General features: G+C 30.1%; 2 protein-coding genes across 3 annotated transcripts; one reads left to right on the forward strand and one right to left on the reverse strand.

Annotated features, from left to right (window-relative positions):
* Positions 1–686: 686 nt before the first annotated feature.
* LOC113522525 (putative beta-carotene-binding protein) lies at positions 687–11,856 on the reverse strand. The gene is made up of 6 exons (XM_026908231.3): positions 11,698–11,856; positions 5,489–5,631; positions 4,542–4,630; positions 3,005–3,138; positions 2,587–2,736; positions 687–1,906 (listed from the first exon to the last, which is right to left on the reverse strand). Exons 1-6 carry the CDS (start codon positions 11,762–11,764, stop codon positions 1,752–1,754), a joined length of 738 nt encoding a protein of 245 aa, XP_026764032.3. The 5' UTR covers positions 11,765–11,856; the 3' UTR covers positions 687–1,751.
* A 9,664-nt stretch (positions 11,857–21,520) lies between these two features.
* LOC113522675 (uncharacterized) lies at positions 21,521–25,210 on the forward strand. 2 transcript variants are annotated; one of them, XM_026908438.3, is made up of 3 exons: positions 21,521–21,677; positions 22,889–23,172; positions 23,389–25,210. In XM_026908438.3, exons 1-3 carry the CDS (start codon positions 21,539–21,541, stop codon positions 24,442–24,444), a joined length of 1,479 nt encoding a protein of 492 aa, XP_026764239.2. In that variant the 5' UTR covers positions 21,521–21,538; the 3' UTR covers positions 24,445–25,210. The 2 variants fall into 2 exon arrangements, with proteins under 2 accessions (XP_026764239.2, XP_026764240.2); XM_026908439.3 differs by having other exon boundaries at positions 21,523–21,677; positions 22,910–23,172.
* Positions 25,211–27,509: the final 2,299 nt, after the last annotated feature.

The raw sequence follows: 27,509 nt of genomic DNA on the forward strand, positions 1-27,509 counted from the left end.
TTCTTACCTCTTGGCGTCTTAACGGATCCACTAATGGTCATTGAATTTAATGAGTATACATGCAGTTTGGGGTGCAGAAGAACATAGGTTACAACTTATCGCGGTCACGCGGACAAAGTCGCATAAAAAGCTAGTATTTAACACTTTTAAGATAATCTATCAATTACGAGACAATTCCGAGAATTTTTTACAAAAATATTGTAAACTTTGAACTCGCGATGCCCAAATTAATCAAAATGGCACATAATTTGAAAAAGATAAAAACATTCAGGTCATCGGCCAGGTTTTTCTTTGTAAAATAAAGAACAAGTTTAAAATCTAGCGACAAAAATACAAAAGAGAGAGAGAGAGAGATTTACCATCTAATTTTGTGACGCTTAAAATGTGGTTGCTCCTGAAATATTTTTAAAGGCAAACCCAACACGCTGCTATTTGTTGATTTATCTACATTGAATGTACATGTAACGAAAACATTTTGTTATAATCATAACAATGTAATTTTTTTCTTCTTTCATACACTTTTTCTTTTACCTATGTAAACAACTATAAGATCAAGCCCAAATTTATTCACGTCGTACAATCTGTGATACAAATATATACATACATAATATAATAAGATTGTAATATCTACAATGGAAAAATAATAAAATAAGGAAAAGATTTACTATGAAATCAGTACACATTAAAAAAAAAAAAACTTATTTATTTACAATATTGATTACAAATGAGTAATGAGGTAAAATATATTTTTGTTTATTAATGGATAATCAATATCACACACGTATTTAAAAAAAAATCCTTTGCATCTTTTTAAAGTTACTGCTTGAGATTTATAAATTTAATAATTACCAAACACAGATAAAGAATATTATCAACCCTATCTATGCCTTATGGTTAGTAAAACATTACATTTTTTTTTTCACAATTATAAATTGTGTATAGAACACACTACGAACTTATTGTATAACGAAGTGTAGCAACGTATGTAATGCCTATCAATTTTCAAAAATAAGTCAACAATTTATCAATATACTTGAATACTTATTTGAAAAGTGATCTTATACTCACTTTTTAAGAAAATCTGTCGGTAATATTGAAAATTATTTGTTATAAAATAGATATATCAGACGTTGCCACATTTCACTATAAAACAAAATATTAACGTCAAAAACATTAAGTGCTAAATAAAAACATTAACAATAATCACAGCTGAGTTCTGCATCTGAGTACATACTGTAATACTGTAATTTGAGATTAATATATGGATATTAAGTAAATGAACTAAATTATAGAATTTAGAGTCATTTTTCCATAGACTTAAAACTAAAACGTATCAATATAGTCTCAAAAGAAATATTCATATAAAAAAAGAAATTCTAATTGCAGTACTTTATAAATTTTCAAGTCATATTTATACTCAGAAAAAGAGTTGTATAACTTACGTATATGTATATGTTTCATTTTATACAGTTTGAGTTCATTTTAAATAAAATCATGTGAAAATTACAAAAAAATCCTACATTGAATTTATAGATATTAAAACGTCTGTGTATTAAAATCAAACTCAAAACTGTATTATATGTTCCATGTCTACAAGTGATGGTTACCACTTTCCATCAGGCGGTCCGTCAGCTTGTTTGTCATTCTATTTTGCTTAAAAGTACTTATATATGCATTACGTAACAAAAAATTTATATTATTTACTTTACGTTTTTTTTTTCAACAAATAATTTTTGATCAAATATTTTAAATTAAGGTTTAGGCAAGACTTCGTCGTAAGCAATACCATCTACCACTTTATTGGATATCTCTAGTAGTAAATCAGAGACCGTTTTCTCGATAGTAGGCTTGAGTACTTTTATGAAATCGCCTCGGTTCTGGTTAAGGGCTGCATTAGTGGCATCTCCTGGAAATTCAATATATCAAAAAATTAGTAATAGAAATAATATTAATTACGACCTGCTTCAAAATAATATATCCCAGGTAGCAAAGTGACGTCTGCGAATCAAATAAGAAGTCCATTTTAAATTATTTTAGAGTCAGTGACTTAAATCGACGTTAACGTGATGAATAATTGCTACCTGATATATAGTAATCAGTTTTATACTCGTTGTTTTACAAATAAGAAAAGTATTATATAAGTTTAATTATAATTTAATTAACAATCAACCGTTTTAACGAGAGATATGCTTTTAAAAAGGACTGTATATTTTTAACGAAATAATAAGACGGTCGCTGCTTGTGGTAGAGAAAAATGCAATAACGCAATCATGACATTGTCAGACATCGAATTGGCCAACAATTGTAAATATTTTAACTCTTTACTTCAGCTACTAGCTATAGGCATACTGTAGCTGTTTTCTTGTAAATCTGTTGTGTTCTATGTATTTGGTTTATCAATATATTAAATTTTATTCAAATCCAATACAAATTCAAAATGATTGAGTAAAAACTTTCATGTTTTTAATATTATTATAATTAATAGAATAATATGAGTAGGATTTAGAAATTTTAATAAAACGTCAATCTGTTTCTGCAGAGGTAATCAGAGGTTCCATAAATAAGGTATAACTTGATATAACATACCTAAAGCTTGGTCCCCGTTGAAAAGTCCATCTACTCTGATAGAATAATCCTTTATATTGATGTTATCGTCCAATTTGGTGAACCTTAAATACTCGACACCGTTTTGTTCGTAGATTTCAGTGAATATAACAACATCCGCATCACATTTCACTGAAATATTAAAACAAATGATAAGAAAAAAGTGAGGAAGTGGGAATAATACTAAAATAATTTGTTTTAATAACATTATTATTGTATTTCGTCGTCATTATTTCAATTGTCAAAATAAGTATCTGTAGAGTGGCCGGGTGGACGATGTCCACCTCAGAATAATTTGGTATCCATTCCAGGATCCAGGGGTACAACTTTCAGCTATACGCAAAAACATGCCTGAGAATTAATATCAGATGATAATCGATTTTATGTAGTCCATTCTTACCGGCTTCAATCTTAAGATTTCCTTCGCCACGGAGCGGCAATCCCAAAATTTGGGCGTCTATCTTATAAGCGCCATCTATGTGCAGTTTCGGAACACGTAGACGGACCTTTATTGTCAAAGTATCCAGATCCACGCTGAAATTATACACAATAAATATAATAATAATTGAATTAAAAATAGGTAAGTAATTATATTTCTTTTTTTTATTTTTACTAAGATTTCTTTTAAGATAATTTCGCGGCTGGCATTTAGCCACAACAATCAGTGTTTTACTATTTTAAAGGCAAAGCAATAGCGCACAATGAAGAGATAAATTTTTACTTTTTTTATGTATTTTCCTATTTTTGTACATGTATTCTTTTATCTCTTTTTATTGTGTATGCCTAACTATGTCTGTTATTATTTGTGTGCTGTAAGTAAAGCAATTAAATTATATATCTATCTAATTTAAATACTTTTTGTTATATAACAATATATTAGGGTCGTTTCTGACGGCCATTCTTTAAACTTATCCCCAAAATTAATATTTCAGTTTGATATCACAGCCAAATCTTTTTTCTAAGAACTAAGGTTATAAATGCAGAATTTTGTATAGATGCATGGATGTTTGTTTCTCTTTCAAGCAAAAAGTATTGAATAGATTTGAATTCAATTTGGCACACGGATAAGTTATATCCTTACTTAGCACATTTAATATTTTATGTACACAGACAAATTTGCGGAAAGTAGTTAGTATGAACAAAATTTAAGTCAAAATTATTATAAACTTAGATTATGATGATTCATAAAATAATACTTTCGCAAAAATCTGGAACCAATATATTATTTTAGGGATAAGTTTAAAGAATGGTGTCGCAGATTGACCCCACTGGCGAACTAGTAGACAACATGAAATGCCTTGATTCCTTAAAGTTTACACAGAAGTTTCTTAATTATTTTAGTGAATAACTCTGCCTATTCTGATAGTATATGTCGGCAAGCGCTACCCCTTTCTGGTATGACGATAAAATCAAGTCGGCCTATCGTATTGAATTCAACAAAAATGATCTAAGATGATGGTTACTAAGAGAGACCGTTGTTGTTAAGGTGAACAAATATTGCTATAAATTTTTGACACATTTCATTTACAATAATAACTTATTTATACTATTTTATTATTATATTTTAATTGTTACATAATCAAACATTTTAGCTCTATCTATTGACTAATAAAATGAAACATGTTTCGATTGGTATTGCTTCATTATTTATCCACGTCACGTAAGCATCAGCTGTACATAACTTAGAGGTCTTTATTTACTACACTACGTTTTACACAGATGGCGTTACGTATCAATACTACTTCATCATCATTTGCCTAAATCGTCTAGCAACTGGATTTACATGACTGCATTTCAGTTTTAATAATAACTGAGATATGGCACTACAGAAATATAACATCTGGATCGTCAGGCATGGCAACGTATGAGAGCCGCGTTGTAGAGGACTTACAGTTAATTTCATTTTTTATCCTAAATAAAAAGAAATAGTGGCTTACCTTAAACTTTTAATCGTGAAATTGCCTACACCAGTTACTCTTAGATCCTTGCCCGCTACATTTACAGGGTTATTCCCGGGTGCTTTCAGCTGAAATTTAAACGGTGACCAATATTACCTACTACAAATCTAGACTTCGAAATTCCACACTTTTTACACAACTGTCCAAAAACACATCACATTAGTTAAAAAAAAGTAGAGGTCATGTTTGCAAGAAAAATCCTCTTTTTATATGTTTTATTTTTTTATACAACTTAGAATAGCAAACAAGCTAACGGCCCATCTGATGGAAAGTGGTAACCGTTGCCTATAGAAATGAGCAGTACCATAGACATAACAGAGTATATTGTTTCGCCCATGATACCCCCCATGCGTTACCATTCCTGAGGACTCAGGTGTTATTCCTCTGTACCCAGTAAATTCACGCCATATCCCACCCTTCAAACCGAAACACAGCCATTCAAATAACTGCTTTACGGTTGAAACACAAATGGGACAGAGGTACCCAAGCAATCAACTTTTGTACAAAGTCTCCCTCTGGTGTTTAAATCTAATAAAGTCTCTAAATGCGGTTACTAAGATTCTCACAGTAAATTTGCATAAATCAACTTAATATCCACTGACACATATACAAAGTCGTTAGTTATTTCATTTAAATATAAATACTAATTCATATTTTAAAATTTTGCAAAAAAAAAGCAGCTACAATCATGATAAAATTTATACATATAGAAGTAACACCAAGGAATATATACTATTAATTGAAAGAAGAATTATCAAAACTAATTTAAAACTAACGAATATCGCATAACATAAACGCAAAATAATAAGAACATAAAATTTTTAAAATAAATTACTTCTCTTGTAACTTTATACCTTTTAAACAGCGGTTATTTAAAATTCTTTAGATGAGTAAATTTGAAAACATGACGAAAATATAATACACACCTCGGGTATGTAGAAAGGATCTATGCCCGGCACTTCAAGCTCAGGCAAGCCGGCAGCCAACCTTGGCCTCAGCGCTTCGATGGAGTGACGCACGCAATCATCTATTGTACTCTGGTCTCGCTTGCATATTGGAATGTAGCTGGCTGAAACAACATGAATATTTTAATGTAGATTCAATTTTTAATGATTTGAAAACAGAATAGCGGCCCAACCTGTGTTCGAGAGAGGTTAGAGTAAACTAAAGTCAAGTCATCAGGCCCGTTGTGATAATTTTATCAAAAATTAACCACAATGGTTTCTAGGTAAGTCTGCATCGAAGTCGATCTGATAAGGTATATCGCTAGCAATTTAAGTATAAGATATATTACTAATAATCCCTCCCTCTCTATAGTTTTAATTAAGAGCATCTTCATTCCTTAATGTATAACATCGAAATTAGCCGTCAATTAAAAAAAATTAAAGACATTTTAATATTTCAGAATCATTATTATAAATTTATCTGACTGAGAACTAGAATATTAATAATGCAATAGGACTACTTCTAGACTCGTCATTTTGATTTTGATGAAAGAAAAAAATATTCAAAAACTGCAAATGCAAGATAATATGAAATAGATGTAATTTTTTCTGGTAAATTTACATAAATTTGTTCTATAATTAACATTTAAATATTTCTAAAATATAAAAAGTTATACATATTTTATTCATATTTGTAAAAAATCATTTATAATCTTCGTGTATATTGAAATATCCGTACAATATAATGTTATTCTTGTAATCTAAACTAATATATAATATAAAGACCTTGTACATCTTTCATATAATAATTTCGAATATGCTATTTTTAGATTTCCTTAAGATCTAAAAATTTATAAACTTTAGCTGCTTTTTTAATACAGTATTTACTTTGAGCGTTTTTAATAAAATTACTAGTTTTAAAATCAATGGTGTTGTCATTAAATTATTTATATTTACCAACTCAAAAACAAATTCTATCTGTCATATGCTAACCATCATCATCCTATTAGCCGTTTACTATCCATTGCTGAACATAACCCTCCCCCATAAAGGGGGTTTTACCAGTAATTACCACACTTGGTAGACGAGTTGGCAACCGCAGTTAGGCCTTCGGTGAAACTTTAAGAAAGACGTTACTGCTTCTCCTGCGATCATTAAACCATTAATATACTAATAAAATAAGAAAATGTAAAAATCATAATTTAAAATTAAATATGTAAGATTATTGGCACTAGGTGGAAATTTAAAACGCAAAGCCGTTCAAGTATGCATTATAATACTTTCCGGCAAATTAAAAATATATTTATAAAAATATCAATGTATAAAAATCTATTAATATTATAACAAAACTTTATTTATAGTCATAAAATTGATATAATTTCTTTAAAAAGCCATTATACTTGCCACGATATGCTAATAGGTAGCAATAAATATCATTAATCTCAACTAGTTTTTAGCACAAATATATGTAGGTACCAACGTCCACGTGCGTTCTACATTACAGATTCAAATATCGAATCTACTAAATTTATATATTATTCATGGCGAATTAACGTGACAATTCAATCTAAATGGCGGTTAATATTCTATTTTGTCCGAGGCGGCAAATTATGTAGATCAAGTTCTGGTTATAAGTATATTACACGATTTCAATTTGAAAATATTATTCCTTTCCTGTGCAAAATTTATTATTAAAATTAAACCAGTTCACTGTGCTCCTTGAAATATAGATGAACGCAATTAAAACGAATAAGGCACACGTTAATGACTAATTAATAATATAATTTTTTTTATATGTAATGTACATAATTACTGGAAACTTTAAATGGAAGTTTGTATAGAGACCTCCTCCCACTTGTATTTACGCGGTCTAGCAACTATGCTTGCATGTTTTTTTTTATGGATGAAAATGGAATGATAACCTCACCAGCGCTATCGGTATACGCTGGCGGGACACCAGTGAGAGGTGATAGCTGAGGATGAAAGCAGGTCATTTAGCCCATTATGAAGAATTCCACGAGAATTAACCACGATGGTTTCCAGGGGAACTGCGTGGAGATCGACCTGGTAGGGTACATTGCTATTAGACCCCATTACTAACAATCCCTTTCCCCCCTATGCTTGCATGTTTGTGTGTCGAATTAATAGGTGGAATATGAGAACATATAGAGAGAAGTATATACAACAAAAAATTCCCTAATGAAAACACAGCCATATTATAGTGACTCAGTAGTCGAAATAATTTTAATATTCTCATTCTCATCGCGTCGTCATTCGGTCTGTCAATGTCATATCTAAAAATATTCATTTAAATATAGTTAAAGCGCATAATTAATTAGCTATAAAATATTCTTGACGTATTAATTTTGCTGTTTTATTTATCTATGTAAATAGACTAAATCCATACATAAATTAATATGAGTAGTCTTCATAAGAGCAATAGAAGATTTCTGTTCATCTGTATGTTTGTTCCGGCATCGCATAAAAACTACTGCATCAAATTAAATAAAGGTTTCACTTAAAATATAGTGTATATTTTAACTTAATGAAATATTTCTTTTGTTTCTCGTTTGACAAATCACTTGTGAATAACTCTTGCAATTAATGTAAGAGCACAATTTTTTATTGCATAAAACTTTAATGGGTCTATTTCCCAACTCTACTGACAAGCTGTGTAGTCCCTGCATAGAATAGGCCACCCCTTCCTTTCCCATGGGTGTCGTAAGTCGATAAGGGATGGCGAGGGACGGGCTGCAGCGTCCCTCTTCATCTCCAAAGCCTAACTGCAGATACCAATCCGCCTGCCAAGCGTGGCAACTACTGGCAAAACCCCCCGTAATGATGAATACTGATAAGCTGTCTATTTCTTAATCTATATATAAAAATTCAATTGCCGAAGGTATGTAAACTCAACACTTCAGATTGGCTGCACCTATAGGCTTATTTTTTTATGTATTTGTAATTATCAGGACAATGAAAAATTAACGGAAAATTTGATTTATTTCCTTCATTAGTAAATACGCATGGAGCCGGTGCGGACCGCTTATAATTAATAAATATACACGTAATTGCAACGTTTTGTGAATATATATTATATTCTCTTCATTTGTATAAAGCTGTATCACTTAAAATTTTAAGATATGTTTAGTTGGATCGGGTACGAGACGTGAAGATAATTTTGACTAATTTTTTTCTTGTTTAAACATAAATATGATATAAATACTTACATAAAGATAATATAGTTGTGATTAAATAGAAGCAAGTATTAAATAAATAAACTTATAGTAACTGCTTTGAATTATTAGTCTAACTGAACTAAATTTACTAGGAAAAGACAGATAACATTTTTATGTATTTCAATTCATTAATAATAAAAAAAAGTCAGTTTCAAATGCACTTATATTGTTAATTCGCAGTAAAAATGTTATTATTTTCTAGTTTATTTTTGTTATGGTTTTGTTAATGAAATTATGCAGTAGTTAAATACAGATCACGTCGTTTCCGTGTTAAAACAATTGTTTTGAGTGTAGCAACGACCAAGTTTAATGTCTTCCTAGTTTAATATAATCAGAGATAAACTAACGTGACAAAAAACTTGTACTTAACTAGTAAAGTTAAAAAAAGTATACACTTATTAAAAACCGTATAGGAGGCAACAGTAAGCCAGTAACCCTCATTCAGATTTATTTGGTTTTGTTTATAAAATGTGCTGATTCTTGTTATTATATATTATTATTTATATTATATTAATTGTAAATAAAATTGCCGTCTGTTGACTTGAAGTATTGTATGTATTTTTTGTTCTATTTCAATTGTTTTTAACATATTGTTTTTTATAAAAAACTACAATTGTCAAAGTATAATATATAAAAAGGTTAATTTTGAACAGGTTTATTGACGATGTTTAAACATAATTATCATATTATCTCCGGAAAGCGAGTTGGAAATGTAATTAAACCACGACGCTAATTACTAGAGCAAGAAATTTTAAATTTTGAATAAAGACTGTAAAATAATAGTTTATAATATTTCTTTTTATTATTTTTTAAATGATACTTGTTAATTGCTTCAAAGCTGTATGTAAAACTAAATGTATTATACCACAAAATATTCATTTCATATAAATATATAAAGATCCTTATGAACATATGTATATTAGAAATCCGCGTGGAAAAAAGGAGGCATCAAATAAAGCAAAGCTCATAAAAACCAATATTTATATAATTTGGTATTCCTTTTTGTTTATTCTCTATCCTTTTTGTATCTTTTTTCTTCTTAATATATAAAAACCCCGTACTGCGATATTCGTTCTCCGAAACCGTTCAACCAATTTCAATCAAATTTTAGTATATATCTATAATTTGCTCCAAGTTAAGAGATACGATAATTTTTATCTCAATAAGAAAAAAAATATGTAGTATATTATCGTTGAGACCAAAATATCATTTATTGAATCAGCCAATAACAATACGTATATATACGATTATTACGACATTGTAGCCTTCATGAAAAAAGCATATTCCTTCCTAAAAGGCCGGTAACGCATCTGCAATTTATCTGATGCTGCCGGAGCCAATGCTCGTTTGCCCCCTATAAATTGCCCCCATAAAAAAAATATATTATATATAAAAAAATATATTATATATTATAGGTAAACTTAGCACTTAAACAGTAAGTACTAAGTCCAAATATATATTACGTGTACGTTTATTTTTATTTTTTCTTACAGTCAACTTAGAATAACAACAATAAAAATTAAAATAATAAACAAAATAAAACGCAAAATATAGATTTTTTTAAATACGACAAAATAAAAAGAAATACGTAGATTCCGTGCTGGTAAAAGCGTAGTATGATAATTTCTGTTATTATCAATAATTTTCTTGATCGGCAACCTTAAAGCCTTGATGTGATTATTATGAAACAATTAACTAATACTGTCTCAACCCTTTGCATAATGAAAATAATAACCGATTGTGCAATAAAGACGTCCATCAAGTAACGATGATTGAGCACGGCAACTCACTACAATAGTAATCATATGACGCGAACCATGAATTGTAAACAATTGCACCTATTACCACAAACGCAGGTAGAGAATTAATATATGTAATTTTAAACGATTGTTTCATGTTGTGCTAGCATATTCGAATGGATTTGAAATCCATTTATTCTGAAACTAGCGGCTCGTCCCGGCTTCTTACAAATGCAATATAATTAGGATATACGTATTGTTTGTAAGAATCTTCTGTAAAAATGTCTAAACGATAATAAAATCCATTGCGTGGTTTTGAAGATATGATCTGAGAAACAGACAGACGCGTATAGCGACTTTATTGTATATTATATAAAAAAATAATAGCTATATAACTATGTAGTTACGCGATTATACTTATTGTCTGAAATAAATTATTATTCAAAAAATAAAAAAATATAATAAAATTATTTCTAAGAACTGATCTTCGTCCTACTATAGTTTATATAGCACTTAAAACCGTGGAGGTTTTTAGAATTAAAAATTTTTATTATTTAAATTTAAAATTATTCCGTAAAAACGACCTCAATCGTAACACAATTAATATAGAACCAATAGAGAAGTAAATTATATCGATATTACCTTAAAACATTTTCAAAATTAGCAAAATAATTGTGTACCATATAATATACTTACAAGAAAACACTTGCAAATTTAATACCCCCTCTTTCTGAATTTGTTCAATATATCAATTACAAGTAAGTGTATAATCTATACTACTGATTAGAAGGAGGAAATATTTGATTTTTTTTTTTGTGTATTTGTTTGTTTGTAAACTCAAAAACTATACAACTGATTTAAAAAAATTCCGTCACCTATACAAGACTACATTATCAGCGAGTAACATAGGATATATATTATTTAAAAAAAAATTAAAGACCTCTACTAACTACTAAAATTGCGATAATGTATACCAAAATATCAAAGATGTATGTATTAACACTAATATAAAATACAATTTCTTTCTGTACACCTCTGTAAAGTCGAGGTGAAAGCTAGTGATACATAAATTTATTTAAAGAACTGCTTAAATTAATTTAATTGTAGAAGATTGAAGTTTTTATTAGTAAATATAACCATCGATTATTATTAATTATTAATTATATATAATATTAATTTATTTAAATTTATTGTTACAATTAAAAAAACCACTCACGTATTTGTTTTAAATGAACACTAGTAAAACAATAAACGGCAAATACATAAACTGCAAACCAATACATTTTTGTTCCGTAGAAATAAGTGCTTTACAACTTAAGGAAACCGCCTACGACAATATTCTATGCGCCACTAATCCATGTTTCTATCAATGAATACTATTATATACCTGTGCTACATAAGAATCTTGTTATCAACAAAACGAAGTTCAAGGTTAATCTTGTAATAACAACTATGTAATATTATTGATACATCATTATATAAAAGAAACATTCGATTTTTAATTTTTTTTTTAGGTTTAAATTTTTGTGCTCGTGGAATTTAAAAAAAATGATATTATGACTAAAAATTATAAATGGAATTTAAAAAAGAAAGTATAACAGGAATTTTTTGAAAAAAATATAAATCATACAATGAAGCGATGAAATAAATGCAAAGAAGAAAGTCGGCTTTTTTTTCTCGCAATAATCCATTTACATCCTTAAAAATAACTATATACTTTCTCATCAATTATCTTATAAATTTTTACCGTTTTTTGTACACTTATATCCTCGACAGTTGTAAACAGATTTTTGTATTACTTATTGTAAATTAAATGGGATCATCTAGTTTTAATTTCGTACTAATTTTGTCAAGGTCCTATGCAAATTATCTTATAGCTATTGCAATAATTAATCTGGATCTAAGAGTTACGCATTACGCTACCAGCCTATTTTTATAACATTGTATTTACTCTTTCTCACTCTATCATCCAGAGATATACATCTCTTTTTCCCCTTGAAGACGACTAATAAAATAAACAATGAAACGACATGTAAAAACGTGAATCAGTACGTGAAGTGTGTTTGCCAAATAACAAATATCCTGCTTCTTATGTATTCCGAAGGTTCTATACTTTTTGCAAAATCTTTACATTAAAGTAAATTAACCTTGTTGAAAAAAAATGTAGGTGTATTTTTTATCTCCATTAACACATCCGTAAATATATAAATTGAATGCAAATAAAGGAATGAAGATTCGATTTCTCATATAAACAAATGCACTGTATATGCAATGGGTTTCCACGAGATAGAGCGCCGACTTCGATTGTTTTGCATGATGTCAGTGGATGCAAGTGGATCAAGACCATTCATCAATGTATAATTAACAGATAAAACGAACATAAATGAAATTAAACAAAATAATGTTACGACAAATAGGTAAAGATTTTTTTTAATAGGTGTCGCATAATCACAACATTTGCCTGGTCCTTTAATTAAAATACCCTGTATTATTAGGAACAAGACTGGTAATATCTGAAGGCACAGAGTGCCCAGATCAGAATCAGTTTAGATAAATTCATTACATAAATCGGCCCGTTCGAGCCCGGGACCTCATTTATACAAAACCACTTGCCCACTACTGAGCTACAAAAGTCGTTAAAATTTAAATCATACTTCTATTTAGTCGACATGAATTTGCAGAATTTTTTCAACTCAAACCAAGCTTTATTTATTACTTCATTATCCATTTATTATAGGATAAGCAAACTGAAAAGACAATGAACTGGTTACATAGCTTGTAGAATTGTCACATAGGACGACGACCCCTTTCTCCCTTACTAGATGGAGTGACGACCTCAAATTTATTGCAGGGAGTCAGTCAATGCAGGTAGTTCAGAACCGTTCCTTATGGCAGTCTAATGTGAAGGCCCATCAGCAGTGATTGAGATGATGTTATTATAAATTGTCCCAAAATCGTTAAGTGTTACCCTTAAGTGCTACCACACTTATTATAAATTAGTAAGCCAACCCGGTTTCGCCTAGGTAGATAGAATTTTCCAAAATAATATATAGCCTTGCTGATAATGTAATTTTCTATAAGTGAAAGAATTTTTAAAATCGGTTGTGTAGTTTTTGAATTTATTCATTACAAACAATCAAACCTAATCTCTTTGCAATATTATTATTAGTATAGATATAAAATGAGTAAAATTATTAACTCTTGACGTCTTAACCACTCAACCAATCATTATTAAATTACATATACGTACCTACAGTCTGTTTTAAACTTAATGAAAATGTAAACAAAGGAATAAATTATAAAGGAATAACAATGTATTTAGTATTTATATAAACCTACGTGTTTTCTGAATGCTAATAGAACATGTTTTCTGTAATTCTGAATTTTTATAATAATAAATAAAAAAATTAACCCGACAGGACCATCAAAGTCTGCCGCAGTCCAATAGTAATAAAAATAAAATAAAATTGATTTAAAGTTATGGCTTGTTACTAATTTCATTAAGAGAGTGTTTCTATAATACTCGTAATTTCAACAAAACTTATGTAGTTACATTTAAACAGACTTCAGTATTTAGAATAGAGTAATTCATCAGATTTATCCCGGTCAACATATCCCTGTATCTCAGTAATGCTCACTGATTTACTATTGTAATATTCACGCATATTTTCAAAAGAAATCAGGGCCTACCACGAAATGATATCCCGAAATTTCGTACTCAATTTCGTGTTTTCATTCATACCTAAATCGGCCCAGTAAATGGAGTTTAACATTTCGTTCGTCATAAATCCTACCATAAAAGTCCAAAAAAAAATTTTTTAATGTTTTTAAACGGTCAAGTATTATGTAATTTTAACATCAAATTTGTGTTTCGTTCGACTCCGAAATTTCAGAAAACATTTCATAGTAGGCCCTCAGGTTTTCGACTGGACTTCCTTTTTTTGTTACAACAAATTTTGCACAAATTTTGATTTCGTTATATAAGAAACACTAAAAAGGTCAGCATTAAAATTCCATCAACAACGAAAAAATCCAAAGTATAATTATATAAATACTAATATTTACCTGTGACTTCGTCCACGTGAATTTTATATATTTATAACTCGAGATAGATATTAAAATTATTGATACTAGCTGTATCCTGCGACTTTGCCTGCGTGATTCAATACATACAGTATCTTGTGTTCTAAGTTAGGATATAACCAGTCAGTGTACAAAATTTTATATAAATTCGTCCAATAGTTTTTGGATGAAAAAGTAACAAAAATCTATCCATCCATACATCCATCCTTTCAAACTTCGCATTCATAATATTAAATGAGGATAATTATTTCATTTGGAGGTATCATATTGAAACGCAAAATAAACTTTCACAATATTACACATATTAAACTATTCTTAAAATATTACTATTGTTATGGTTTTTTTTCCTATTTTTTTATTTAAATTGGTCAATAGTAAAACCAAAGCATTCAAACCAAACGTCCAAAAATAATATTACTATATAACGTCAAACGATGTGTCATAAAAATATAAATACATGAATATAACTAACATTAGTAGTATCATAAAAAAATATAGAAGCTGTTCGAATGTTTAAATATAGTTGATGTAAAAACTATATAATTAACATACATATATTGCGGTTTTTACACAAAAAAAATCATCTCATCTAATTTTAGGATGTTTTCCTCGACCATTGCGTCATTAAGCGTGGAAACTTTTGATCTTTAACCCATTGATGTATGTATACAAAAAATACCAGATTCACATTCCCACACGAAAGTTAGAATTAAAGCTGTCCCTGATGATAATTATAAGAAATAAGTAGTTTATAGTTGGACAAAACCTGTGTAGAGTCGAATACTTACCGTAAATAAGAAACTGCGTATCTCGACGTTATATTTTTATAATATTTCTGAAACTTTTGAATTTTCACAATCGTCACTGGCTGGTTAGATATTAATGCATAATTTAGTCAAATGCGTTCAATTTTCAATCGAATTCTTAGTTATAAAAGTTGGAGTTATAAGTTGTGAGAATTTGAACCGATTTGGAAAATTCTGTTTTTTATCTAAAAAGATATATTTCCAGGTTGGTCCCATTGAAATTCTATCAAAATCGATTCAGTGGTTTAGATTTTAAATCAATATAACTGGTCTTGCCACAGTCGATGTCTGTTTTTTTTTTATTGTACTCTATTTAATAATTAGTGCTGTTTTTTAGTCTCTGATTGTACGTCTTGGGTTTTTTTATTTATCAATAATCTACTCACGTTTGTATACAACAGTAATATTATGCAGTTGTATACATACCTCTCTGATAAAAAAAAAATATGTGTTTCAGCACAATAAACAGACATTCAGTCTAGTCATTTTAATTGAAAATCCCAATTATGATGTGAATTTTTTTTTAACTATTATATTTTATTGCCTTTACGTATAAATAGATACTATTTGGTTGATACTGATATTAGGTAGGTACCTATGAGAAATTCATAAAAGAGCTTCTCAAATTCTCAAAAACAAAACGTGATTTTTTTTAAGATAAAGTATAGAATAAAAAAAAGCGTTACTCGACAGTTGGTACTTACTTTAATATTATAACAATGATGACACGAACACTTCATACAGAAACGATACTAGAGAAAAATGTATATAGTTAACACATTTATTATAATATCAATATTTATGTAAATTTATTTTACACATACTATCAATATAGTTATTAATACATGTACATTTTATTTATATATTTGCAACAGTAAAAAATATCTACTTAGAAGATTAAATACATTATTAGCAGTAGTTCAATTTCTCTTAGTAGATTACTATTACTACATATTAATATATTTTTTAAATAGTATAAAGTATTAATAATATTAATAATATTACTAGAGACTTTTGTATACCCTCGGATGGACTGTCGACTTGTATCCGATAGATACTATAAAAAAACTTAGACAAAACCTTGATTACTATTTTTATAAACGTAAACTTCTTACGTAAGACGAAAAATGATTATTGGTAATAATATTAGAAGTATTATTAAAATATTGAAAACAGATTCGAATGATTATTTCACTAAATGCGATAATATACAGTATCAAAGAAATTTTAGTGTGATTAAAAAATACTATTAGAATAGTTTAATAGTTTTTGCTAAGCATAGTGATATCTATACGGCTCCGATATTTATATATTGGATTCCTCTGAACATTATTGGCAGAAGATTAGCCTTCTAGACAAAGTATAAACGAATCTATTAATAGAATCGCTTTGATCAGCGCTGATATGTGAAAGAAAAAGAGAGCGTACGTTGCTATCTCACCATAGACATCTCATGGATTCGCTAGCAACAATGATTTTATCAATAGGTTTGTTTCTTCTTTGTCTAGAGGGGCAGGTTCTTTATTTTGATATTAGCTTTATATTGGATAATCGATATTTAATTTATACGTTATTGCGCCAAAATACGTGACTCAAAATATCTACAAAATTGACTGCAATAATAGTTATCAAATTCGATTCACAATTGTACACATAAACAAAATCAAATTAATTGCCAATATCCTCTGTTTGGAAATCATTTCAAAATTGGCGATTTTATAGCAAATTTTATTAAATTACCTATTTAACTAAAGACGAATTATATTTTACATAGATTTTTGTATTTTACACTGCATAGAGACAAGGTTAATGTAAATATAGGCTATTTATTACATTATCAGTGATCTTAGTATTGACTATTGACCTACATACCTAATTCATAAAATAGATTGATGGATTATAATGTATGACAGTCCATTATATTCTTATAACGATATAATATAGCTGCTGAAGCTGAATCCACAAACATTGGTTTAGCTCTTACTGTGAGCTACTAGATACATTTGTTCTTATCGTGATAAAAAATATCCTTTCCTGAAGTTGATGCAAAACATTTACAAAATCAGCTCAGCAATATTGGAGATTAGCGTAAATAAACATCGTGACCGAGGATTTTTATATAGAGATTCAATAAGATACACAACTCAAAAATTGATTATTATTATATAATTTATAGGAATATCTGTACCTGAACATTGTCCACTGTTCACACCAGTGATGGGCAAAGTACGGCCCGCGGGCCAACTCTGGCCCTAGAATGTATTTAATCTGACCCGCTGAAGGTCTATCGACATGGATAGTGTATGGCCCGATATAATTACGTTTTGACAGTCGAGAAGTATAAAGTAGATTCTACTTAGTAGAATAATAGATGCAAAATGCTGAAATGATTTTATAATATAATGATTAAAAGTGTATTTTTTCTATAATTCTGGTCCGCCTCTAGAATTCCTTAAACTTTACGTCCACACCATAGTAGTTTTAGTAATGTACAAAATTAAAATAGTAATTTTAAAAATAAGAATGGTACCACAGAATCGACCCCAATGTTTTGGCAGGAAAGGGATTGTTAATAATAGAGTCAATACCCCCATTGCTAGTAATATACCCTATTAAGTCGACCTCCACGCGATTTCCCCTGAAAACCATTGTGATTAAGTCGTATTGAATTAGTCACAAGGCGCCAACAGATCTGCTTTCATCTTCACCTATCAACTGTCACCGGTGTCCCGCCAGAGTATATCGATAGCGCAGGCCGAGTTACCTTGCCATTTTCACCCATAAAAACACCTATAAAAAAAATTAAATGTCTTTGTATTATTTAAATTTCAAACACGAAATTATTAAATTACTTAAAACTTTTCGTTAATGTCATTAAAGGAACAGGACCTGATGATATATCATATTTAATTCATTCATTCCTTATTTATGAAAAATTGTATGATAGTGTTGAGTAAGCCTCTAACCACTATAGCAGTATCATGGTATTATTTAAACAGGGCGATATATGGGCAGTGTCCCTCTTAAAACATCTCCAAAGCCTAACTGCAGTTGCCAATTCGCCTGTAAAGCGTGGCTACTACTGACAAAATCCCGAAGAGGGTGGATTATGTTCAACAGTTGATAGTTAAATGCTAATATGATGATGATGATGATGATGATAATGAAAATTTAAACAGTTATTGTCATCGTACGGTTTCCGTGACTTGTTTAAATTTCGAAAATAGTGTTCAGTACCAAAATAGTGCTCAGTACCAAAATAGTGCTCAGTACCAAAATAGTGCTCAGTACCAAAATAGTGCTCAGTACCAAAATAGTGCTCAGTACCAAAATAGTGCTCAGTACCAAAATAAATCAATTAGTTATACTTAAATGTCAGGCAGTGCAACTGACATTTGTATCTAAAGATCTGTAAGCACTATTTTATAATATTACTAGCAACTTTGAAGGTCTCGTCTATTATTAGTGCAGATTCACTTCATTTAGTATATATATAAATCGATTTACATGATCAATCGATCTTCTCATAATAAATATATAATGACATAGTAATGATATGATTCATGTTGATTTTTCTAAAGCAGTTGACGAGGCCAAGACACTTATCTAGGTCATCTAGGCAGGCATTCTAGGGTCACGTCTCTTTTTACTTCTATCTTACTTGTCAAATTGTTCACCGATCATAAATATTTATGGCTATGATTTAGTCTTGTTTAAATTTAGACCTATAGGGTATAACTCAGGGTCCTGTTTTGTACATTTCATTTACCAATGATCTTCTGCAAACTTTAATGTATAAACATTTAGCCTTTGATGATGATTTAAACCAGGAGTTCCCAAACTTATTTTGTCTACTGTCCACTTTGAGAATAAATTCTTTTTTAGCGCCCCCATTTTTTCACCTAGTTAAAAACCACTACTACTTCAAGATCAACAAATCACCCCCCAATTCTCTACATAACGCCCCCATTTTTTTCTGGGTCTCTTACCGCCTCCTTTAGGCCTGCAGGGCCCACAAGGGGCGTTATCGCCCACTTTGGGAAAGGCTGATTTAAACATATTAGGTATATATTATAAATTGCCGTCTAGATCATAGTTTCTTAAATTTATTTTGCCCACCGCCACCAATATATTTTTTTGACAGTCCTTCATCATCTTAACTTTACTTATCTACTCTCTAGGTTACTCACTGTCCCCCTGAAAATCTTAAACGCCCACAAGCCACATTGAGAATCTATGGTCTAGACTGAGATACTACAATAAGATATTATTCACATACATCAATGCTACTCGTATATATGTATGTAAATAATAATATGAACTTGAATACCTTTTGCTAAGATTAAAATTCTTATTAAATTCTTTTAAAATGTAGAGGAGAGTACTTAGAACAACCATAAATAAAATCTTTTGTTTTAACTTATTCATAATATCTTAACTTTCAATGTACTCTATTATTTGTATAATAAAATTTTAATTAGACGATATTTGTAGATGGAATATGTTTAAGAAAATCTTATATAAGAGGTTATTTAACAAGAGCAATAAAAGTCAAAATAATATCTTTTACAATTTTATGTGTCTATCTGTATGTTTGTCCGGTACGCAAAAACTACTGCACCAAATTAGAAAAGGTTTTACTGCAGCATTCCTGTAGGTGCAATTTAAAAACTGGTGTATGCATACAACATCGATAAGTGGACTATTTTATTGATTTCCCTACTTCTGATTTCCACATATACGAAGTAGGTGACAAAAATTTAGTCGTATATAAAAAAAAAGTGCTTCAATCGTTGTGACTTTTTAAAGCTTATCTTTTTATTATGAATAGCGACATCTGTACTTTATTACATACAATTATATATTACTTATTAAACACATGACATAACATAATTGTATAATCTACTTTTACAACAGATGGCGCTAAAAATTTTGTAAACTTTCAAATTGTTTGAATTAATATTCTAAAAAGCTTTCGTCAATAAATTTACTTACCTTATAAATATACCTTAATATATATAATTTTTTTATGGGTGATAATGGAATGGTAACCCCGCCGCCACCCGCGCTAACGGTATACACCGGCGAGGCACCAATGAAGGATGATAGGTGAGGATGAAGCAGGTCAGTTAGCCCACCGTGACGAATTCAACAAGAATTATTCACGATGGTTTCCAGGAGGAACCACTTGGAGGTCGACCTAATAAGGGATATTGCTAGCAATGGGGCTGTCAAACTCCATTGCTAACAATCCCTTTCCCCTCTAATATATATATTAGGTATATACCTACCTAAATGTTCAAACAATCCTATATATACCTAATATAGATTTATTAAAACTTAATAGTCCACATTGGTGTAACAAATAGCACGTCCACATCTTACTTATACAGTAGGAAATAAACATTCTTATCTCCTCATATTCTTATAGGGATGAATCTTAAATGTAAATACGCTGTTTCTCTAGGATATATTTAATTTTAAAATATAATATTTCAAGCTAAACGCGCACGTTTAATCGTGCCTTTCGTTTGTGTTAATGCATGTAATTTTTAATAGATACCTACATGTATTGTGCGCATAACGAATAAATATTTGGATTAAAGTTCATCTCGGCTATAACTGCATGCTGAATTAGACAGTAGATAGGGTAAAAAAATTGCTCTCCATTCGTGGTAAAATTATTACTTTTTTTTTATTAAAACCAGTTACAAAAGATTAAGTATCCAAAATATGAAAATTGCGTTTTTTTTTTAAATATAACAATTCGGACCTTACCAGACTATGCTCAAATATTTCTAGCGCCTGTAATCTGCACTATGCGAATAAATACGTGATAAATATTGACATTCCTTAGGTATATCAAATTTACTACCTACGGCTTTTGTCAAGGAAGGAATCTTTTTTATCATTAGGTATTTTTTTATTTTAATTTTTCCGTTATTTCTTTTTATTTATAGGTACATATATATATTTATTTAAAGAGTACTAATTCAAAACGAAGTACACATAACAATATTGTAGTGAATGAGTAATTATCTAATGTCTAGTCAATATGCAAAACAAACATATAGATAAGTAATGAACACTGTGACGTATTGTATCGTCCCCTCGATACCCTTTGCTCTCTTATCGCACAGCATATACCTACATAGAATAACATTCGTCATGTCACATCCTATTCTCATTTATTGCATTGCCTCCGCCACGACTGTGGGGCACAATAAGCAGTTTCATTTCGACAGGATGCATATGCACACTGTATTGTTATGTGCTCTAATTTTTGTGATACCCGGGCAAGGTCAAGGTTAGTCTTAAGTTTATTTACTGTAATATTATTGTGTACAATTTATCTGTGAGATTATTTTTAAAAACGAGTGGCCAGTGTTATCGTTGTTCAGTTATTCCTTTGTGCACGTGCTTGTAAAAGTACCATCTTATATTGACACCATTGTGATTATTAAAAATGTGATCGTATTGCAAAAACAAAAGGTGATCTTAATAAGTATATGGAGTTGGAGATTCTAGGGATATTCGTTTACTGTCGCATATTCACATACACTATTCATTGTCCATTGAAGTAATTATTTACTATAAGTATAGTGACCTTTTGGATCATTTAGTACTGTGTTATATCGATAAAGATAAAAATGTATGTAAGGTATTAAATAAAAAAATAGATATATGTCGAATTCTAGGCATTGTTCTAATTTTTTATGAACTACCTCACGTAAAACAACACCTAATTTACAATAATTTATCGACAGTTCTTCACGCTGTGATAATTCGTAGTAAACTAAAAATTTCCAAAAATTCGATTTACCTAGAAATGAGTCACCTAAGTCAATTGTATTGTAAGTTATATTTTCTTTCCCGTCTACAGTCGACTGGTAGAAAATGTTATCGGTGTAAGACCGCCTTTTATACTAAGTCTATTCTAATTTAATATATTAAAAATATTGTGTTGTTTTACTGTAACTTATTGTAACATAGTTTAATAAATCAAAACTCCCCATTGAATATTAAATAACCTAATCTCACACAAAAATATACTATATAAATTAATAAAGAAAATATACTAACTAATAAATACTGTAATAATATACTGAAGTACGTTAAATTATTTTAAATAAAAAAACGGATATAATAAAAACAACTGCCTAATACCTGTATTAAAAATGCAAGAGTACCTACTACAATAGTGCTTGTTCAACCACAGATAATATAATACTATGTTCAACTATCCTGGATAGTTGTGAAATTAAAATCATAAGTATCCTTTTAAGGGGATTTTCTTACAATAAAATCAGACCGGAGCGGGGTCGATAAACGCCAAAAAATGTGGAGCCTCCCATACCAACACGTCGATTTATTGTTGTTTTTGAATCACGAAATTTCTGTCCTATTATGTTCAAACACATATTTCACGCGTAGATTCTTAGTACTACGTGCGGCTAATGACTTTGTTTTTATCCTTTATATATTTAAAAGAAGGACAGAAAAAATAATGTTAAACAGATTTTACAACACGATTTCCAGATGACTCCGAACAGACCACAGTGCACCCGAGGCTTGCCGAGGGAGAGAAAAAGATGAGCGACAGTATCTTGGAGATCCTGGAGCACTTCAAACAACCAGATCCCGTGGGCCTGCCAGGTGCTGAAGTTCCCGACCCATATTCTGTTCCTGATATGAAGCAGTCCCTCGCTTTTGGCACAGTGCTCTATTTTAAAAACACTGCGGTTTACGGTATCAGTAAATTCCGCATTGTGTATATAAATGCAGAGATTTCAGCCATGGAAGTACGTATATGAAATTTTATTTATACCACTGATATATAACATTTACTGAATTTTTATAAAGAAATCCACCACATCATCTGTAAACAAAAAAAAATATTACAACAAAAGTTTATAACGATATATTTTATTAAAATAAATTATATTCCATTTTACGTTACATACAAGCATTTTTATATAAAAAATTTAATCCTTAAATAATTTTGTACTGTGTTTCAGGTCCAAGCAATAATGACAATAGACAAGTTACAAGCACGTGGCAACTATACACTGTCGACGTGGGTAAACAGAGCCCAGGGACCGTTTACAGTAGACGTATCTGGACTCAAAATACATGCAAAGGCGAACCTCGGTGTTGAGAGAGATGGTAAACTGAGAGCTCAGAATATGAACATAGATATTGGTTTCACCAACATCGCTGTCAACTTCCAAAATCTAGGCGTACTAGGCAGTATATTCCAAGGGTTTATTAACTCTGTTGGACCTTTCGTGTTCGACTCTATTAAACCATATATCCTTAAAGAAGCATACACAAAAATGAGGGTAGAGATCAATTCAAAATTAGATGAAGTAGCTGGAGACATGCAATTTCCTAATTCTATTTCTCCATTAGATATGATAATAGCTGATGCTCGAAAAAAAGTGCAAGAAATGGAAATGGATCCTTACAAAGTTAAAGATTACAACACAACTATGAGTATATTTTCTGTTTCATTAACTCGTACTTGGGTAATAGGAATATCTTCCTTCGAACGAGTTGGAAATATCACTCTAAGAATAGAAAACAATACAGCTATCGCCGATTTTGAAATCGGTACTCAGAAACTTGAAGGTATGACTCAATGGGAAATTACAGCAGTAGGAGAAGTCATGTCTAGAGCAGGAACAGCTTCGTTTTCTGTCGAATATATCAGTGCAAGAATTATTTTAGCACAACCACTTGATACAAGAAATCGACCTCAAATTAGAGATTTGGATCTAGAAATTGGTAATATACAAGTTCGCTGCGATGGTGCTGGAACTTTGGATTACATTATAGAAGCTGTAGTTAATATTCTACCAAATTTACTGAGATATCAAATAATGGATGCAATTGAAGGTCCGCTTCAAGATAAAATACAAGAAGAATTAAACAAAATTAACGTAGAAGAGACAATAAAACAAGAACTACATAAAGTAGACGAAATGCAAGAGCAAGGATTTAAACTCTCTAATCTAAAAGCAAACGATATTCAGGAAACACCATACGATGAAGATGACTTCTTCAATTTTTGAAATATTTACGTCGCGTATACAACTTTACATTCAACATTCTGAATAGTGCAACGGGTGAGATAGAAAGAGAAGTTTTATGTTACAATCTATCTATTCGAAAATTAATTAATTATCTAATTAAAATTCAGAATATACCTATTGTTCATTCAGCACACAGTTTTCTATTTATGTTATATTTTAACTTAACATTATTAATGGAAAACCTAGAAGAATAAGTCAATGTTTTTTATTTTAAAATTTTTTTATAATCATAAATTGATATTCAAAATGACAATCAAGCATGATTTGCTTTAAATTTTTGTACAAAGTTAGTTATTGTATTTGAAAAACTAAAAGAATCAACACTAGAATTCATATATATGTGCATATATCATGTAGAAAGTCTAATTGTTGTATAATATTATTACCTATTCTGTCACCTAGGAGTCATTTTTCAGTTTACATTACTGTTTTGGTTTAAAGGTTTTCAATCAAAATAACTCAATACAGAAAAATAATGCCTTAATGTTAGAAGAGCCAAGGGCATCAAAACATATTCTGTAATTCCCATTCCAAATTGGATAAGAAATGGTATAAAAACCAATTACATGAGGTAAATCATGTTAATCTTTCTCAGTAGTATCAAAAAATCATGAAACGCGCAATTATGAACTATTTATTTGTTTTCTTAGTGCGTTAAATACATACAAATATGAATTAATATTATTTGTAAATATGTAACTAGATCAAATAGGTTAATGTTACAATAAATACTATGTAGTACTTACACACATCTTTATCATTATTTACTATAAAAATTTACAAAACCCTATCAAATTATTTAAATTATTATATATATATATATATATATATATATATATATATATATATATATATATATATATATATATATATATAGAGAGAGAGAGAGAGAGAAAACAAAGAGAGAATGAAAGGAAGGCATGAGTAAATAAATTTAAAATCTCTCGTACGTAAGGAAAGGGTTTTTACCAAATCTCCCCAAGAGGAGGAGTTCAACTTTAAGAAAAAAACCTTATATCTATCCATAATCCGCTTATAGTCTGTATGCTAAATATATATGTCTGTAAAAAATAAATATATCTATTATTAAATCTGTTATCTTTCTTTCACGAATGCATAACTTATAAATCACTGCAACATATAAATTTGAATTTCAGAATGATTATGTAATATATAATATATTTACCACGACTTCAAGCCGGTATAACAAAAACACAAAACTGGTAAGTACTTATACATACGAGTACATACTAAGTATCTAATTACGTTTACTATATTTAAAATACACGTAATAAAACATACTTATGCCTATTGACCTATCAATCCCATCAGATATTACAATCATTAACCCAAAATTACATTTTGACCAATGTTCTTTATAAGCGATTGATTTTGTCGGCCAATCATCATTAAAACTCACCTGCATTCGAACCGGTAGCTTAACGGTGCTTGTATGACGTAGTATTAAATGTATTGATAAATATTAAGATGAGTATTGACCGAGAGCGTGTTCATATAATGTTATAGTAAACTATTACTATAACATTAAGTCTAGCATCATCCGAATTACTAAATTCGGATGATGCTAGACTTACGTTACATTACCTGGTAATCATTTTTAATAATAACACTAGCTGTACTTTGCGGTTTCGCCTGTGGTAGTATCATGATGTAGAATAGCTTGTAACTTTCCTCAAAACATTAGATTTCAAATACAAAAGTAATTTTTCGAATCCTACTGGTAGATCCAGACTTTGTACAAAAGTCGATTGCTTGGGCACCTCTGTCCCATTCGTGTTTCTACCGTGAAGCAGTTGTGTTTGCATGGCTGTGTTTCGGTTTGAAGGGTGGGATATGGCGTGAATTAACTTGGTTAAAAAGGAATAACACCTGAGTCCTCAGGAATGGCAACGCATGGGGGGTATCATGGGCGAAACAGTATTCTCTGTTATGTCCATGGTACTGCTCGTGTCTATAGGCGACGGTTACCACTTTCCATCAGGTGGGCCGTCAGCTTGTTTGCCATTCTAAGTTGTATAAAAAAAAAGATCCAAAGATTGGCGCATTCAAAGAAACAAATAAACTCTTCTTTTTTATTATGTCAGTATTGATGTTAAAAAGGTGCATAGGAGCATTCGTATCTGCATCATCTTCCTGTCCTTATTCCAATTATTTAGGGTCGGAGTAATATGTTCTTATTCATATTTGGCGTGAATTTACTGAGTACAGAGGAATAACGCCTGAGTCCTCAGGAATGGCAACGCATGGGGGGTATCACGGGCGAAACAGTATACTCTGTTATATCCATGGTACTGCTCATGTCTATAGGCGACGGATACCACTTTCCGTCAGCTTGTTTGCCATTCTAAGTTTTTTTTATATCACAGGGGTAAAAGAGCATGTGTTTTAAATGACTGTATGGCTGCTGACTTTTTAAAAAGGTATATGTTTTTTTTTTTAAAGATTACAATGTCGTATTGATTCAGAAATACCGTTGCTGAAAGTTGATACTAAAGCGTGGCAATGCATGAAAAAGGTAAGGCGGGTTGTACGATAATAAAAATCAGCAGCAGTACAGATATGTAATTATTTAATATCTTTCGTCTTAACGTATGAAATTATGTACAAAACCATTCCTTATTGTGATGATTTCTCCCAGTGAATACTCAACTTTACATTAGTTAGCAACCTTTTCTCATCGGTTTCTTTCTCTTTATAAAATGTGGAACACCTATTAATACATTTATACCTATTTAACATTACGTAACGTAAGATAAAATTAATTTTACTATTATGTCCACGTACATATAATAAAATTGTTAATATATGAATAAACATCGTCTAGTTACAACTTACGAAACGGATATTTAAGAAAAAAATATTTGCTAAAAAGCGGTAGAAGTCAAAATAATATTTTTTTATATTTTTAGTTACGGTATCAGCACAAACTCCTGCATCAAATAGGATGCCATTTTCCCTGATATAATCGTCAAAGTTGACCTGGTGTATGTTTCATATTAATACACCATCTAGAAATTCGAATC

This window comes from Galleria mellonella, unplaced genomic scaffold (genome assembly GCF_026898425.1).
Source record: "Galleria mellonella isolate WM207_F2 unplaced genomic scaffold, CSIRO_AGI_GalMel_v1 utg38, whole genome shotgun sequence".
In the NCBI taxonomy this organism is placed as follows: Eukaryota; Metazoa; Arthropoda; class Insecta; order Lepidoptera; family Pyralidae; genus Galleria; species Galleria mellonella.

Coding starts and splice junctions, on each gene's coding strand:
- LOC113522525 (XM_026908231.3), bottom strand. CDS start 11,764: ATGTATTGGTTTGCAGTTTATGTATTTGCCGTTTATTGTTTTACTAGT. Junction 5,632..11,697: donor TGTTCATTTAAAACAAATAC/GTGAGTGGTTTT, acceptor ATGTTGTTTCAG/CCAGCTACATTCCAATATGC. Junction 1,907..2,586: donor CAACGGGGACCAAGCTTTAG/GTATGTTATATC, acceptor TTGAATTTCCAG/GAGATGCCACTAATGCAGCC.
- LOC113522675 (XM_026908438.3), top strand. CDS start 21,539: ATGTCACATCCTATTCTCATTTATTGCATTGCCTCCGCCACGACTGTG. Junction 21,678..22,888: donor GATACCCGGGCAAGGTCAAG/GTTAGTCTTAAG, acceptor AATGTTAAACAG/ATTTTACAACACGATTTCCA. Junction 23,173..23,388: donor CAGAGATTTCAGCCATGGAA/GTACGTATATGA, acceptor ACTGTGTTTCAG/GTCCAAGCAATAATGACAAT.